This window comes from Hippopotamus amphibius, chromosome 1, assembly GCF_030028045.1.
Source record: "Hippopotamus amphibius kiboko isolate mHipAmp2 chromosome 1, mHipAmp2.hap2, whole genome shotgun sequence".
NCBI classification, from domain to species: Eukaryota; Metazoa; Chordata; class Mammalia; order Artiodactyla; family Hippopotamidae; genus Hippopotamus; species Hippopotamus amphibius.
In genome coordinates this window covers 164,639,536-164,654,335 of record NC_080186.1, presented here as the reverse complement: position 1 = coordinate 164,654,335, position 14,800 = coordinate 164,639,536, and the positions used below count along the sequence as shown (strand labels likewise).

The following is a 14,800-nucleotide window of genomic DNA, read 5'->3' as shown; positions in this document are numbered from 1 at the left end:
ATACCACTGGATTCCAACAGCGTTTGGCAGTTCCCAGTCATCCTGCAGCACAGTTGGGGTAGTGCCTGACCAGCCAGACTGTGTTTGTGACAGCTCTGGTCTTCTTAACTCTGAGCATCTGTTAAAATGATGCCTCAGCAGGAAAACACAGTGGGAGAATGTCTGCTCAGAGCATGTGAGTGTCTGATTGGCCTCTCAGACGTCCTCTAGAAAGCCCCAGTGTCCCCGTGTTCTCTTTGCTCGCTGGTCCTCTGCTCTCTGCAGACGAAGGAAATGAAACGGAACCCCAGTTGCGGTCAGCTGCCCTCTCTAGTGTGCCTACCTGTGGTCACCACACTAGGGTGAGGGGTTTCAGCCAGTTGCGCATCAGCTGCTGGGCCTCATTGTCTCTCTTAGCACAGATTTAGGCCAGGAGGCTCTCGAGGGTTGGAGTAACATCTGCCTTATCCAAGGCCAGCAGATTAAATAACTTCAGACAGTTTACTAAAGCCACATATTTAGTAAGTGGAGAACGTAAGCAGGCGTGCTCCTGGCCATGACAGTATAAATTGCTACACAACAGGTTCTGTTTTCTTCTCATGGGAGTTTTTCCAGGTAGAAGAAATGGGCCAGCTTATGGCGTGAGGCTAAAATGTGCACAAGATGGTGATTTTTGGAAGAAAGAAGCAAAGGGACTTCTGCTGTTGTTAGAGGCCCTGGCCAAACTTTAGACAGGGTGGTGATGTTGATGGAATGTTCCCTCCATGCCCCTCCCTCTTTGAGGGAGGGATTCTTCTCTGAGGGAAGCTTCTTTGTGCTGTGCCCCGTGGGCACATTTTGTGTCCTTCTGGGCTCCATGTCTATGAAAGAATCTCGAAGTTCACAGCAGGGAATTGAGGTTCATGGAGGACACTTGACTTGGTATGTTACCGGTAGTTTTTTATAGAGATTTTCCATTTTTACTAAGGACACAGGCTATTGCCAAAGAATTTACAGTCTCCAGTGTTGGCTGGGCTGTTGGGTCTGCTGTTCAGCTTTCTCTCCAATCTCCCACAGAATTTCCCCCAAACTTTAAAAAAACCTGTTTTTAGGCTGCCTTCTATCTCAGAGCGTGATTCTGCTTCCTATCGATAGAGACATTGACACTCTTAATATGAATTTCCTCAGCTTTTTTCCTGTTGGTGGTAATTAGTGCTATTTACTAAATAGCTCCATTTTTTCTCTCCTATCAAACGCGTGGCAGGATTATTCAGTACTTCCTGGCCCCTTTTGTGAGGGGGTGGGTGATGTGACTAATTGTCGACAATGAGTTGTAAGCAGAAACAATGTGTAATACAGTCATACTGTCCAGTTTAGTAACCGCTGGCCACATGTGCCTATTGAAATTTTAACTAATTAAAAAATTAAGAACTCAGTTTCATAATTACATTAACCACATATCAAGTGCTAATTAACCATATGAGGCTAATGGCTACCATATTAGACAGTAGAAAACAGAACATTTCCATCATAGAAAATTCTACTGGATAGTGCTAGCAGGATAAAGTCCAAGTGCTTGTGCATGGCATATGATACCCTCAAGGATCTGCTTCTGACAAACTTCCCAGTTTGTTTCTTTCTCACAATAGCACAGCCTCAGCCACATCCCCCTCTAAACATGTTCATTTCATAAATGTGCCACTCTTCCTAAGTTTCTGTGGCTTTTTAACTTTACCCTCTCTCTACCTAAGTTGCCATCCCATCCAGAACCCACTCATCCTTTAAGCCCCACCTCAGCATTTCTACTTCTGGGAAACATTTCCTGAGGTCCAGACTAAGCTGGTCAGTGCCTCCTCTGACCCCCAAGCTGCCCCCTACCCATTCCAGTTTGCCTTTTTCAGACCGGATTGTGACCCTTTGTTCACACGTCTCTCTCGAGTGCTACATGAACCCCTCAAGGGCAAGGCCTGGGTCTTCTCAGTCTCTCTAGTGCTGAGTATGGAGCTGGTGATGTGGTAGACATCAGTGAATGTTAGTTAAATAATGAGTGAGCCAGTGAAGGAAAATCACACGGGATGTTATTTCCTTAGTACAGCAGTGTGAAGAAAAACGGAACCGTGCTACTGAGTAGGGCTCGTGAGGGTCCCACTTGCATTCTTCCCCCCTCCGATGGTCTTGTCCCACATCTTTATTTCATGTGATACTAGCTTTCTGGGCTAAGAATCACCCAGGAGCTTGGCAGAGTCAGGAAAGGGCACATCTGAAATTCTGGGATCTGGAAGGCTCAGCTGAGTGGTGCTACTTCTTGAGGAGAGTGGGTGGGTCTCATCAGTTGGAAGGAAAGATAGCTGGCACCATGATTATATCCTCCAAATCAAGCCACATGTCAAGATGCTAGAACTGGGGGCCACCTGGAGTCTGAGAGAGGTAACTGCTATGAACTCTACTTTGCTCAGCTAGCGAAGTGCAGAGGCTGTTGCTGCTGTGGTCATGGCATATCTGTCCAAACCTTACCCACCACACTGATGGCTCTTTGAGGGCACGACTATGTCTTACCTTCCTCAGGATCCCTGGCAGGCTGATCAGGGTGAGTCTGTAGGGCTCGTAGGTCGTGGCTAAAACAACTTGTCAGATTAAACTAACCACCTAATAATAGATATGCTTTCTGCAATGATAGTAATATAATTTTGAACAAAATATTCATGTGTTCCCATATTTTTTTTTTGGTAGCAGACCTATGCTTAATTTTGTCCAAGGGGGCCTCCATCTCCTCTGCAGGTGGAGTTAAGGCCTCTATTGTGCAAGACAGGACCTTCCAGGTCTCTTGTCTCACTCTCCTTTGGCACTTTAAGCCTGGAGGACACATGCCCACAAAGTTCTTTCAGTGATTAGAGATTGACCCGATCCTCATTAAGGCAAGCAGACCTGAAGTCAGGAAGAAGGAAGAGATGATATAGGGGAAAGAAAGGAAAATAGCATCCCTGTAAGTCTAGAAATGAAGAAGCAATAAAGAGGAGAGAGAGGGAGGAATGAGAGTGAAGGGCCCAGATGTGAATCTCCAGTTAGACAGGTTGAGGAGAGCACAAGGATTGTGTCTCGTCTCTGTGACCAGTCACTCAGCAATGACTGTGTGCCAGGCACTGATCTTTCTTTATGGGTGCAGACTGGGCCCAGCTGAGCCTGAATGGACTCAGAGACTGGTTAGGTCTTCGCAGTTGGTGGGACTTGAAGTCTCCAAGCATTTGTTTAGTGTTGATGTGCAGGGGGAGGGGAGAGTTTTTAAGAAGGATATTTATATATGGTTCCCTGGAGACAGAGCTAGAAATGGAGGAGACAGCAAGATGTCTGTCACTCAGATTGGCCCCATGGGAGAAGACTAAGGCCTGTATATATACTGGGGCTGTAGGCCAAAGCTGGAGGGATTGTTTTCTTTATCTGTGAAGCAAAAGTAGAGTTGCTTCTGGGCTTCACTGTGACTCAGCCAAGCATGCTTCTTCATGAGGCGTGCTTGGCTTCTGAATGGACTATGCCTGTAAAGGTGGGTGTGGACTGAGATGGATAACAGAAATGTCTTAAGTAACGTGAACACTGACTCGAAACCGTGTAATATGTGTATTAATACTGCCTTATTTATACCCACAGGCTGATGAGGCCTGGGGCTATTTGAGGCACACATGCTTTATTCCATTTGATTCTTATCACAATTCAATGAAATAGGCTTTATTAACCAGAGTTTATAGATGGGGAAAGTGAGACACAGAGAGGCTAAGTGACTTGCTTAAGTGACTCCATTAATAAGTGATTAACCTCTGAGGGTACCGTCTTAGCCACTTCTCCAACACTGCTTTCCAAACACAGTGGGGAGGCTGAGTTGCCCTATTAAAGCAGAAGTCATGGAGAACAGCCATATCCTCACAAGGACTTTTGGTCTTTGGGAGATGAGTTTTAGGCTATAGGGATGATGTCTTTACCCAGGGGGACATTTCTAGCATTCTCTGGGGAGATAACAGAGGACAAGCTAGGGAATGTCTCTGGGGATAAAAGGACCCCTCTACTCCCAAGGAAGGGGGAGCATCACTGAATGACAGCAATGATGCTTCCCTGTGGAACTATAGAGACCTTTTCAGTTTCCAAAGCATTTCCCGTCATATCAGTTCATTTGAAAGGTGACAGAAAACCCTGTGAAGCAAAAGCTTATATGCCTGCTTTTCAGAAGAAGAATGAGGCCCAGAGAGCTTCAAAGACTTATCCAAGACTGTGGCCCTTAAATGTAAGAATCATGGTAGAAATCTCCTCACACCCTCTTTATCATTCTTTCCTCTTTACCAGGTGGTCCTTTGTGCCATGGTGGGATACCTGTCTTTATGTAATGGAGGCTAACATTATGACTGAGGTAGCCAGAGGACCAGACATGAGGGTGATGCCTGAAGAGAGGCAAACATTCAAATGAAGGACATGGTCTGGGGTGCAGCACCCATTTCACACTGATCTATGCATTTCATAGATAGAGAGGCTGGTTCTATATTAGAGTTTCTCAAATACTGTTACATGGAAAACTAGTTTTTCCAGGTGCTCCATGAGAAAAAGAGTTCTGTGGTCAAGTAGTACATATTGTCCGCCTCTTCTTTTAGAGCAGAATGTGTGATTGAGGCTCTATAATGTCTTTACGCAAAGAAATCTCTTTGACTCTGCTTAACTCAAGGTCTCTAGATTTATTTGAACGCAAAACCTTTTTTTAAGGTTACACCTATTAGCAGCTCATGGAACTGCCAAGAACCACTAGTTTGTTTTAATCACTGAATTAATGGTTTGATTTGATATGTGGTGGAGCCTTAGGAATTTTTTTTATGGTTTTATATTCCAACCTTAAGACTCATGTATATGTCAGGTGTAAATAGGCCTTGGCGCTAGTCATTTCATAATTCAAAGACCCAGGGTTAGATTGTGCCCATGCAAGCATGCTGAAGTTCATAAATTAAAAATGAAATCTCATTATAATATTACTAAGATTTTAAAATATGTATTTTCGCTGGCAATTCACAATAGAATAAATGTCAAGGAAAACTATAGTCTGTCCACTGTCGCATGATGGCATATGTGGTTTGAGAGAATTTACCCATTGGAGGGTTTTGAAATGAGCAAGGCTGACATTTTATGCAGGTCATTTATCATCTTCCTGCCTGTGGATTGCAGCAGACACTTGACATTCATGATAAGCATTTCTCGAGAACTTTATGGCTCTCCTAATTGGCAAATACCACCAAAGTAAATAATTTCCCTCACGAAACCTTTTTATTCTGACCAAAGGTGTCATGTTCATAGAGTGTTTCACTTTTTCTTCTCATTCATTGCCAGGGCCATTTTGTACTTGGTAGTTGACAATGAGAAGGAACATATTGGCTCTGAAGTGGTAACCAGACTGTGGACTAGCTGAGTGATTTACCTTCAGTGACTGTTTTGCTAAGAGATTTGGATTTATGTTTCAGAAAGATGGTGAATGCTTGCATTTCATGGGCTGTTGGAATTACTTATCAATAGCCAAAACTGTGACTATAAATCTGCAGATGCCAAGCATCTTCTTTCTTTGGAGTGTCAAATATATCTTCACCTTTCACCATGTGCTGGGAGGCAGGAGGATACTGTGGCTTGGGAAAGGAAGGAAATGCTAGAAATTGAGGCTCGTTACCACTCATTATCAAGCAGTCTCTACAGCAGGGTTTCTTTGAACTCCAAGACTATGGATATCTCAGCACCTTTAGGAAGGGATCTCTGTGCTTTGGTGAAGAGCCTCAGTGGGCTCTTGAGATGAGGTAAAAAGTGAGTTTCCCTACACTAAGTAAATAGGATCGTACATACTTGATTTCCTCTTTGATTTCTTCAGTGATCTCTTGGTTATTTAGTAGCGTATTGTTTAGCCTCCATGTGTTTGTGTTTTTTTACAGTTTTATTCCTGTAAATGATTTCTAATCTCATAGCGTTGTGGTCGGAAAAGATGCCTGATACGATTTCAATTTTCTTAAATTTACCAAGGCTTGATTTGTGACCCAAAATGTGATCCATCCTGGAGAATGTTCCATGTGCACTTGAGAAGAACATGTCATCTGCTGTTTTTGGATGTAATGTCCTATAGATATCTATTAAATCAAGCTGATTTATTGTGTCATTTAAAGCTTGTGTTTCCTTATTTATTTTCTGCATGGATGATCTATCCATTGGTGTAAGTGGGGTGTTAAAGTCCCCTACTGTTATTGTGTTACTGTCAATTTCCTCTTTCATAGTTGTTAGCATTTGCCTTATGTATTGAGATGCCCCTATATTTGGTGCATATATATTTATAACTGTTATCTCTTCTTCTTGGATGGATCCCTTGATCTTTATGTAGTGTCGTTTCTTGTCTCTTGTAACATTTTTTATTTTAAAGTCTATTTGATATGAGTAGCACTACTCCAGCTTTCTTTTGATTTCCGCATGGAATATCTTTTTCCATCCCCTCACTTTCAGTCTGTATGTGTCCCTAGGTCTGTAGTGGGTCTCTTGTAGACAGCATATATATGGGTCTTGTTTTTGTATGCATTCAGCCAGTCTGTGTCTTTTGGTTGGTGCATTTAGTCCATTTATGTTCAAGGTAATTATCGATATGTATGTTCCTATTACCATTTTCTTAATTGTTTTGTTTTTGTTTTTGTAGGTCCTTTTCTTCTGTTATGTTTCCCGCTTAGAGAAGTTCCTTTAGCATTTGCTGTAGGGCTGGTTTGGTGGTGCTGAATTCTCTTAGCTGTTGCTTGTCTGTAAAGCTTTTGAGTTCTCCATCGAATCTGAATGAGATCCTTGCTGGGTAGAGTATTCTTGGTTGTAGGTTCTTCCCTTTCATCACTTGAAATATATCATGCCACTCCCTTCTAGCTTGCAGAGTTTCTGCTGAGAAATCAGCTGTTAACCTGATGGGAGTTCCCTTGTATGTTATTTGCTGTTTTTCCCTTGTTGCTTTTAATAACTTTTCTCTGTCTTTAATTTTTGTCAATTTGACTACTGTATGTCTTGGCATGTTTCTCCTTGGGTTTATCCTGCCTGGGGCTCTCTGCACTTCCTGGACTTGGGTAGCTATTTCCTTTCCCATGTTAAGGAAGGTTTCAACTATAATCTCTTCCAGTATTTTCTCGGGTCCTTTCTCTCTCTCTTCTCCTTCTGGGACCCCTATGATGTGAATGTTGGTGCATTTAACGTTATCCCAGAGATCTCTTAGACTGTCTTCAGTTCTTTTCATTCTTTTTTCTTTATTTTTTTCTGCATCAGTGATTATCACCATTCTGTCTTCTAGATCACTTATTTGCTCTTCTGCCTCAGTTAATCTGCTATTGGTTCCATCTAGTGTATTTTTCATTTCAGTGATTGTGTTGCATATCTCTGTTTGTTTGTTCTTTAATTCTTCTAGGTCTTTGGTAAACCTTTCTTGCAACTTTTCGATCTTTGCATCCAGTCAAAGTCCTGGAACATCTTCACCATCCTTATTCTGAATTCTTTTTCTGAAAGAGTGCCTATCTCCTCTTCATTTAGTTGTTTTTCTGGGGTTTTATCTTGTGCCTTCATCTGGTACAAAGTCCTCTGCTTTTTCATTTTCTCTATCTTTCTGTGGCTGTGGTTTTCAGTTCCACAAGACAAAATACTGCTGATACTGCTTGATTCTGCTGTCTGCCCTCTTGTGGAGCAAGCTATCTAAGAGGCTCGTGTGTGCTTCCTAATGGGAGGGACTGGTGGTGGGTTGGGCTGGGTGGGCAGAGCTCAGTAAAACTTTAATCTGCTTGTCTGCCAATAGGTGGGGCTGTGTTCCTACCTTGTTGGTTTTTTGGCCTGAGGCTACCCAGCACTGGAGCTTACAGGCTCTTTGGTGTGGCTAATGGTGGACTCTGGGAGGGCTCACACTGATGAGCACTTCCCAGAACCCCTGCTGCCAGTGTCCCTGTTTCCTTGGTGAGCCACAGCTGTCCCACACCTCTGCAGGCAACCCTCCAACACCAGCAGACTGGATCAGTCTCCTATGGGGTCACTGCTCCTTCCCCCTGGGTCCTGGTGAACACTTTTTTTGTGTGCCCTCCAAGAGTGGAGTCTCTGTTTCCCCCAGTCCTGTGGAGGTCCTCATTCAAATCCCGCTGGCTTTCAAAGTCTGATTCTCTGGGGATTCCTCCTCCCATTGTCAGACCCCCAGGTTGGGAAGCCTGACATGGGGTTCAGAACCCTCACTTTAGTGGGTGGACTTCTACGGTATAACTGTTCTCCAGTTTGTGAGTCACCCACCCAGCATTTATGGGATTTGATTTTAACGTGATTGTACCCCTCCTACCATCTTATTGTGGCTTCTCCTTTGTCTCTGGATGTGGGGTGTCTTTTTTGGTGAGTTCCAGTGTCTTTCTGTCGATGATTGTTCAGCAGTTAGTTGTAATTCCGGTGCTCTTGCAAGAGGGAGTGAGCACATGTCTTCCTACTCCATCATCTTTCTTCAAAATCCCAGAATCGGACATACTTGAAACTGTAGCCTGACTCCTTCCCTCCCGTAGTTCTATCCTTTGACTGTTAATTTAAGGCCACCTTTCCCATGATTTATCAGTTTTATCTTCAGGACTCAGTGTCTTTGAAAAAAAGCTCTTTTGCCTAGAATTTTTGATTATTATTAAAATTAAAAGGACAGGAAGATTTTATCAAACTTGGAAGCTCTCTCTAGATGAATACCACAGATATATGTAGTTTGTTGAAGGATGGTTCACCCCACATAAATTAAGATAATCAGACAAGAGGAGAAATGCCAAGAGGCCAATTTGGGGGTATTGGAAATCCCCCCGGTAGTCACCCTGTAAAATAGCTGGAAAAAAAAAACCCTTAAAGACTGATCAGCCATCTTGCTTATGTGGAAAGCACATTTAAGCACATGGATCTTTGGAGCTCTGCGGTTTTCATCAGGATGAATGATGTCATCTAACATAAGAGCAGATTCTAAAGAATCCAGAGTACATCCAAAGTGGAACCATAATTGAATTTTGCTCCTTAGGACCTCAGTTTGACCAGCCACTGTGGTGTGAGGGCTGCTGGGTGCTGGTGGCCATTAAAGCCACCTTGAGTTTGATTGAGGAGGTGGGACTTACTCTTTTGAAAGTCTACTCATGCTTTCTATTAAAGCCTTTCATAAGCCTTGAGAGTGAAATTTGTCTAAGCCTCCCAGAACCATGGATCCCCCAAAGCCTCTATATTAAGACATTTTCTACATAAGTCCCCAGGCACACAGAGAAAGCTCAATAAATGCTGTTGAAAGAGCTGAGTGGTATGTTTTTCATGAAAACTTGGGAATTGGCCTGCTAGTTGATGGGAGCATTCACTGTGATCTTGTCCTTGCCAGTGGTTTGGATGCTAAAAATCTCCTCTTTTGTTCTCCAGGCTTGAAGCCTGTTCATGGAGTAACTATCATGATACATCTCTCTCTCCTGGTGGGCTGGGGGTGAAGGAAGGAGCTCTGAGCAGTCCCTCAAGGCTGGACATTCCTTGTCTTAGAGGCAAGTCGGGTAATTGGTGTTGCCACCATCCCCTTGTGGGAACAGAAAATGTGGATGAGCACAAAGATAGGCCAGCAACCCTGGAGCTGGGAGGGCCAGGAGAGGTGGGGAAGCTTACCTTCTTGACTTCGTATTTAATGGCGAGTTTGATCCGGCTCAGACTTGGACGGTGGTGGTCGGACCAGACTTGGAAGTTCACGTCACCATTTAAAATCGCTTCCACCTCTTCTGTGTCTCGGCATAGGTCCAGCACGCCCACCACAAAATCCTTGCATTGCATAGATAACTTCCTGTAATCATTCTAACAGAATAAAGAGAAATCAGGGTTGTGTCACACCAGGCCCCACCGATGGACTTGCCTAGCACAGCACGGCTGATCAGTAACCGTCCACCACGTGTGTGCATACAGAGTGCACTGGAACCAGGGCACGTGCTGGGACCCAGAAGGCAGGGCAGTTTCTTTTGACACAACAAGCTAGAGGACATCTTCTGTCAGCCAAGATTTGTCAAGGTGTGCTCCACGGCCACCTGCATCAGAGTTACCTCAGGTGCATGCTATGACGGCGATCCCCAGGCCCCACTTCAGACTTATTGACTCAGAATTCCTGGCAGTGAGGCCCAGGAATCTGTCTTTTAACCTTGTTCTCTAAGTGATTCTGATGCGTGCCAAAGCCCTCCTTGGGCTCTTTGAAGACCACCGTTCTCCTGCTTAATTTTGAGCCAAATCTGAGGAAGGAGTGATAAGGAAATGTACTTTTAAAGCTGATGGAAATATCACTTCACTCATTTACCACCAATCTGTAATAGTATCTGCTCTATGCAGGAAATTTACTGGAAAGATGTGGCTGATATGCTAAATCTGGGGGGAAAAATGTACACAGGAGTGCTTTCTTTTAATGTGTTGGAAGATCTGCTTGTAAATTATAAATTTAAAAATCAAATGTAATTTAAATCTAACAGAATCCTTTCTTACAAGATCCTTTTGTGCACCAAATCATGGTACCTTGAATTACTTGCTTGTTGAATAATCATTTTCAGACCTTGACCTCTGTTTTCTTTGTTTTGCTTTTTTTTTCTTTTGTTTTTTTAATGAGTTGCCTCTGGGTTTCTCTCTTCTCCTCCATAGGCACACCTTTCTGAATTATCCTTGAGAAGCTGACTGCCTTTCCTCATGGCATGCCAACTGTCTCTCCCCTAGAATACACTGCTTCAGTTCCAGATAATGATCCAAAATGTTGGACAAAAGAATGTTTCATGTCACCCTCAAACCACTACTCCCCAAAATATTTTCCCCTAAAGGCTTCCTTATTGGTGTCTTAGTTGAAACAAGTCTATTTAGAAGCAACACAAGAACCAAATGTCACTTTCAGCCTTAATCAATGTCAAAAGCCCTGAGAGTGGTTAATAGTAGTTGGTAAATAGGAGTGCAGTTTTGCTTTTCCAGAACCTGGATTCCTGAGCAAATAGATGGGAGGCTGGCAAACTGCAGAAGCTCAACCATTTTTCTAAATTAATCATTCATTTCTCCTTACAGCACTGCTGCATCAAAATGTCCCTTTGCATTAGAGAAAGAAGTAAGTATTGATAAATGTTTGTTTTCTGAGAAAAGGAAAAGGATCAAGAAAATGTTTTCAGACCAGAGCGGCTGCCTTTCTTTTGTATATGTAATTTAGGATAGGAAGGGTGTTTTGGAAATGCTAGGTAGAAAAATGACTGCTCAGCCCAGGCAGACTGTCTTTGGCACATCAGACTGTGCTGTCCCAGAGCCTCTGCATTTCTGGGTTCACTGCAGTTCAGAACAGAAGGTACCACTTCAGGAGAGACTTTCACTTCCCTGGGCTCTTTCAGGCCATAAAAAAGGGAGACACACCTGAGCAGCCAAAACAGCTGGTTTGCTTTTTGCCTTCTGTATTAGACACTCGGGAAGGCAACATGTCTGGTGTCTACAGATGGCTGGAGGAAGCAGGACCAGGCCTGCTAGGAAGACGGAGATGATGTGGATATGGATAGCTGCGGGCGGGAGGGTCATGCCAGGCCCAGGCCTCCCAGAGAGAGCCATTGGCGCACATCTCTGGGGAATTGTGATGGTTATGAGAAATGGGTCAGCCCTGAGCCCAGTGAGCCTTCCAGCCACGCTCCTTCACTTTAGCTGGAGAAATGAGACATATACCCAAGACTTCACAGGTGCCCTTTTAAAAATAATTTCATATCTCTACACACTGAAGTCTGTCAGGTCCAGTGGGTGACAGATGTTCTGCCTCCATCATCTTACTCAATCCTTATAAAAACCTCATGTTAGAAGGATTGTCAACATTTCCAACTCACAAGTGAGAAAACTGAGACTCAGAGAGAGAAACGAACTGGCTGAATCTGCTTTTCCTTGTATTGGTCACTTACTCATCTCTGGTTACTCTCTCCTGTTCCTTGAAGATTTTAGCTCCTGTCTCACTGTCACTCTCCCAACATTAACTGCTGTTGTTATCGGTGGTTTCACTATTCAAGAAGATGTCCCTCCCATTACCTTGCCCTCTCATTTCCTTGACAACATCTCTTCCACTGACCTTATCCTCAGCTCCAACTCAACCATTCATTCTCTTAGTTATTCCCCCAAACTGCAGTTCCTCCACGACCCCAAATTTAGGTCTCCCTCTCTCTGACCACTGCCTCCTATAGGTCCAGCTTTCTCCATCTGGGACCCCAACTCTAGCAATCCTTTGATTCCACCAAACCTACAAGCCATTGACCACACCACCTTTTCACTGGTTTTCATCCCCCTCAAGTCCCTGCCTCCCTCCTTGCAGAGCTTCTCTTTTATGAGTAATCTTTATTACCATCCCTGCACACATCAGCTCTCTTGCCCTCCTCTTATTTTGTCCTCCTCACTGGATAAAAGCCTGACCTTGGTTGAGTCTAACTCTCCACTGCTCTGCTCCTGCCTCTGCACAGTGAACGTGGCTGGAGGACACATACCTGCGCTGAGCAGGCATGCTGTAAACTCACTATCTCCAACCTCAAGCTGTCCTTAGTGCTTCTGGGCAATTTACCCTCCCCCTGTCCCAAACAAGTATTTCACACCTCTCCTATCCTCAGTTTTCTAACACCTCCTCCTCCTTCTAGTCTCCTGTTTTATTTGGAAAATAGAACTCATCAGAAGAGAATCTCTGCATGCTCACACCATCCACATATTCTTCTTTCATGCATCTGTGCTCATGGACTCTTTTTCCTCTTCTTACTGGGGATGAACTGCCCCTGCTCCTATCTGAGGCCGGCTCTTCAACTTGTTGTTGGAGATCACCTGCTTTCGCTGCTCAGGGACATGGTTCCTGCACTCTTCCTTTCTCTCTCCTGCATTGTCAATTTCTCCCTTTCTCTTAGTATGCAAACATGTTGCTATTCTCTGGTCTTAAGAAGAAACTCCTCTTGACTCCACTCCCCTCTCCAATAACTGCTCTAGTTTTCTGTTCCATTTTATAGAAAAACTCCTCATTAGACTTGTTTACACTCCAGGTTTTCAGTTGCCCACCTTACACTCTTTCCTATCGCATTCAGTAAGGCGTTCACACTCTACTTATTGCCTCCACTGAGACTTCTTAGCAAGGTCACAAGTGACTTTCATGTTGCTAAATCCAGTGGTTGGTTCTCAGTCCTCACCTTACCTGGCCTGTTAGGTGCTTTGACAGAGCTGATCACTTCTTCACTTGGCTTCGAGCATAACATATTTTTCTGTGGTTTTTCTTCCTGAGTGAGTACTTTCTGCATCTTTGTTGATTGATTCTCGTGTCCCTGATGTCTTAGTTTTAGAATGCCCCAAAGATGTGCCAAGTCCTTTGAATTCTCCTGTCTATTTACACTCTTTGCCTTAGTGATCCTGTCTAAGATCATTAGATACCATCTATGCTGATGACTTCAAATTTTATATCTTTAGCTCAGCCTTCTCTCCTGAACTCGAGTGATATATCCCATTACCATCTTGGTATTTCCACTTGGATGCCAAATAGGCATTTCAAATTTAATGAAACTAACTCTGGACCTGGTCTTCTCCACCTTACTAGTATTCCCCAACCTTTCAGGTGTCCAGGACAGAAAAATCTTGGATTTATCCTTGATTCCTCTCTTCCTGTCAAACCTGACATATAATTTAGTAGCAGATCCTACCAGCTCTACCTTCTAAAAAATATGTATATATTTATATACACATACACATATATATGTATATATATATATACATACACACATATATATGTATATCTATATACACACATATATACACCCACACACACACACAAATAAAATCTGACCTCTTTTCACCAATTCTACTATTTCTGCCTTGGTCTAAACCATCATCATCTCTTGCTTGAACTAACCAAGAGACTCTTAATTGGCCTTCCTGATTCTGTCCTGGTCTTCTGTAGTCTATTCTCCATACATCAGTCAGAAGGACATTTAGAAAAAGTAGTTAGGTCATGGCACTGGCCTGCTCAAACCCTCCATTGGCTCCCCATCCTCTCAAAGTAGAAGTGGAGTCGTTATACTGTCCTACAAGGACATACATTATCTAGCTTCTCCATACTCTCACTGACTTAATTTCCTGTGGTTCTCTCCCTCCCTCAGTCTACTCCAGCCACTCTGACCCCCCCTGCTATTCTTCAAACACACTTGGCATGGACTAGACATTTGTACTCGCTATTCTCTTTGCTTGGAATGCTCTTTCCCCAGGTATCTACGTGAACAACTTTGTCAACTCCTTTAAGTCTTTGCTCAAATGTCACTTTCTCAGAAGCCTTCCTTGACTGTCTTTTAAAAAATTGTAACCCTTCTCCATTTGCAGTCACCCTTTTCTGCTTTTTTTTCCTTCATAGTACTTATGACTCTATGACGTCTATACGTGTTATTTATTATAATTATTGTCCATATCTTTCACTAAATTGTAGGCTTCTTGAGGGCAAGAATCTTTGCTGTTTTGTTCACAGATATCATTAGCGCCTAGAACATTTCCTGGAACATGATAGGCACTCAGTAAATGCTTGTCGAATCAGTTGGAGCAGTGTACGTGTCTAAGATGACATTGCGACTAAATGGTACAGCCAAGATTCAAGACAGGTTGGTCTGACCCAAATCCTGTTCTCTTCCCTCTCACCATGTTGCCTCTTGGTAAGCAGCATGTTCCTTTTTGCTTAGCACACTTAAAACTAGAGGCTTGATTGGGGTTGACTCTCAACTAACCTGGAGAAATAAAAGATGGGCTGGGATATGGATAATTGAATACCCAACAGATTCTATAGTATAGTAGATGAGTGCACAGG

The 14,800-nt window shown here is 43.4% G+C and overlaps 1 protein-coding gene across 1 annotated transcript in view; it reads right to left on the bottom strand.

The window, feature by feature from the left end:
- The window catches only part of TRPC7 (transient receptor potential cation channel subfamily C member 7), a 127,154-nt gene that overhangs the window by 76,210 nt on the left and 36,144 nt on the right, over positions 1-14,800 (bottom strand). The window contains exon 3 of the mRNA XM_057748479.1: positions 9,616-9,798. Coding sequence (XP_057604462.1) covers positions 9,616-9,798 — 183 coding nt within the window. The remainder of the gene's footprint in view (positions 1-9,615; positions 9,799-14,800) is intronic.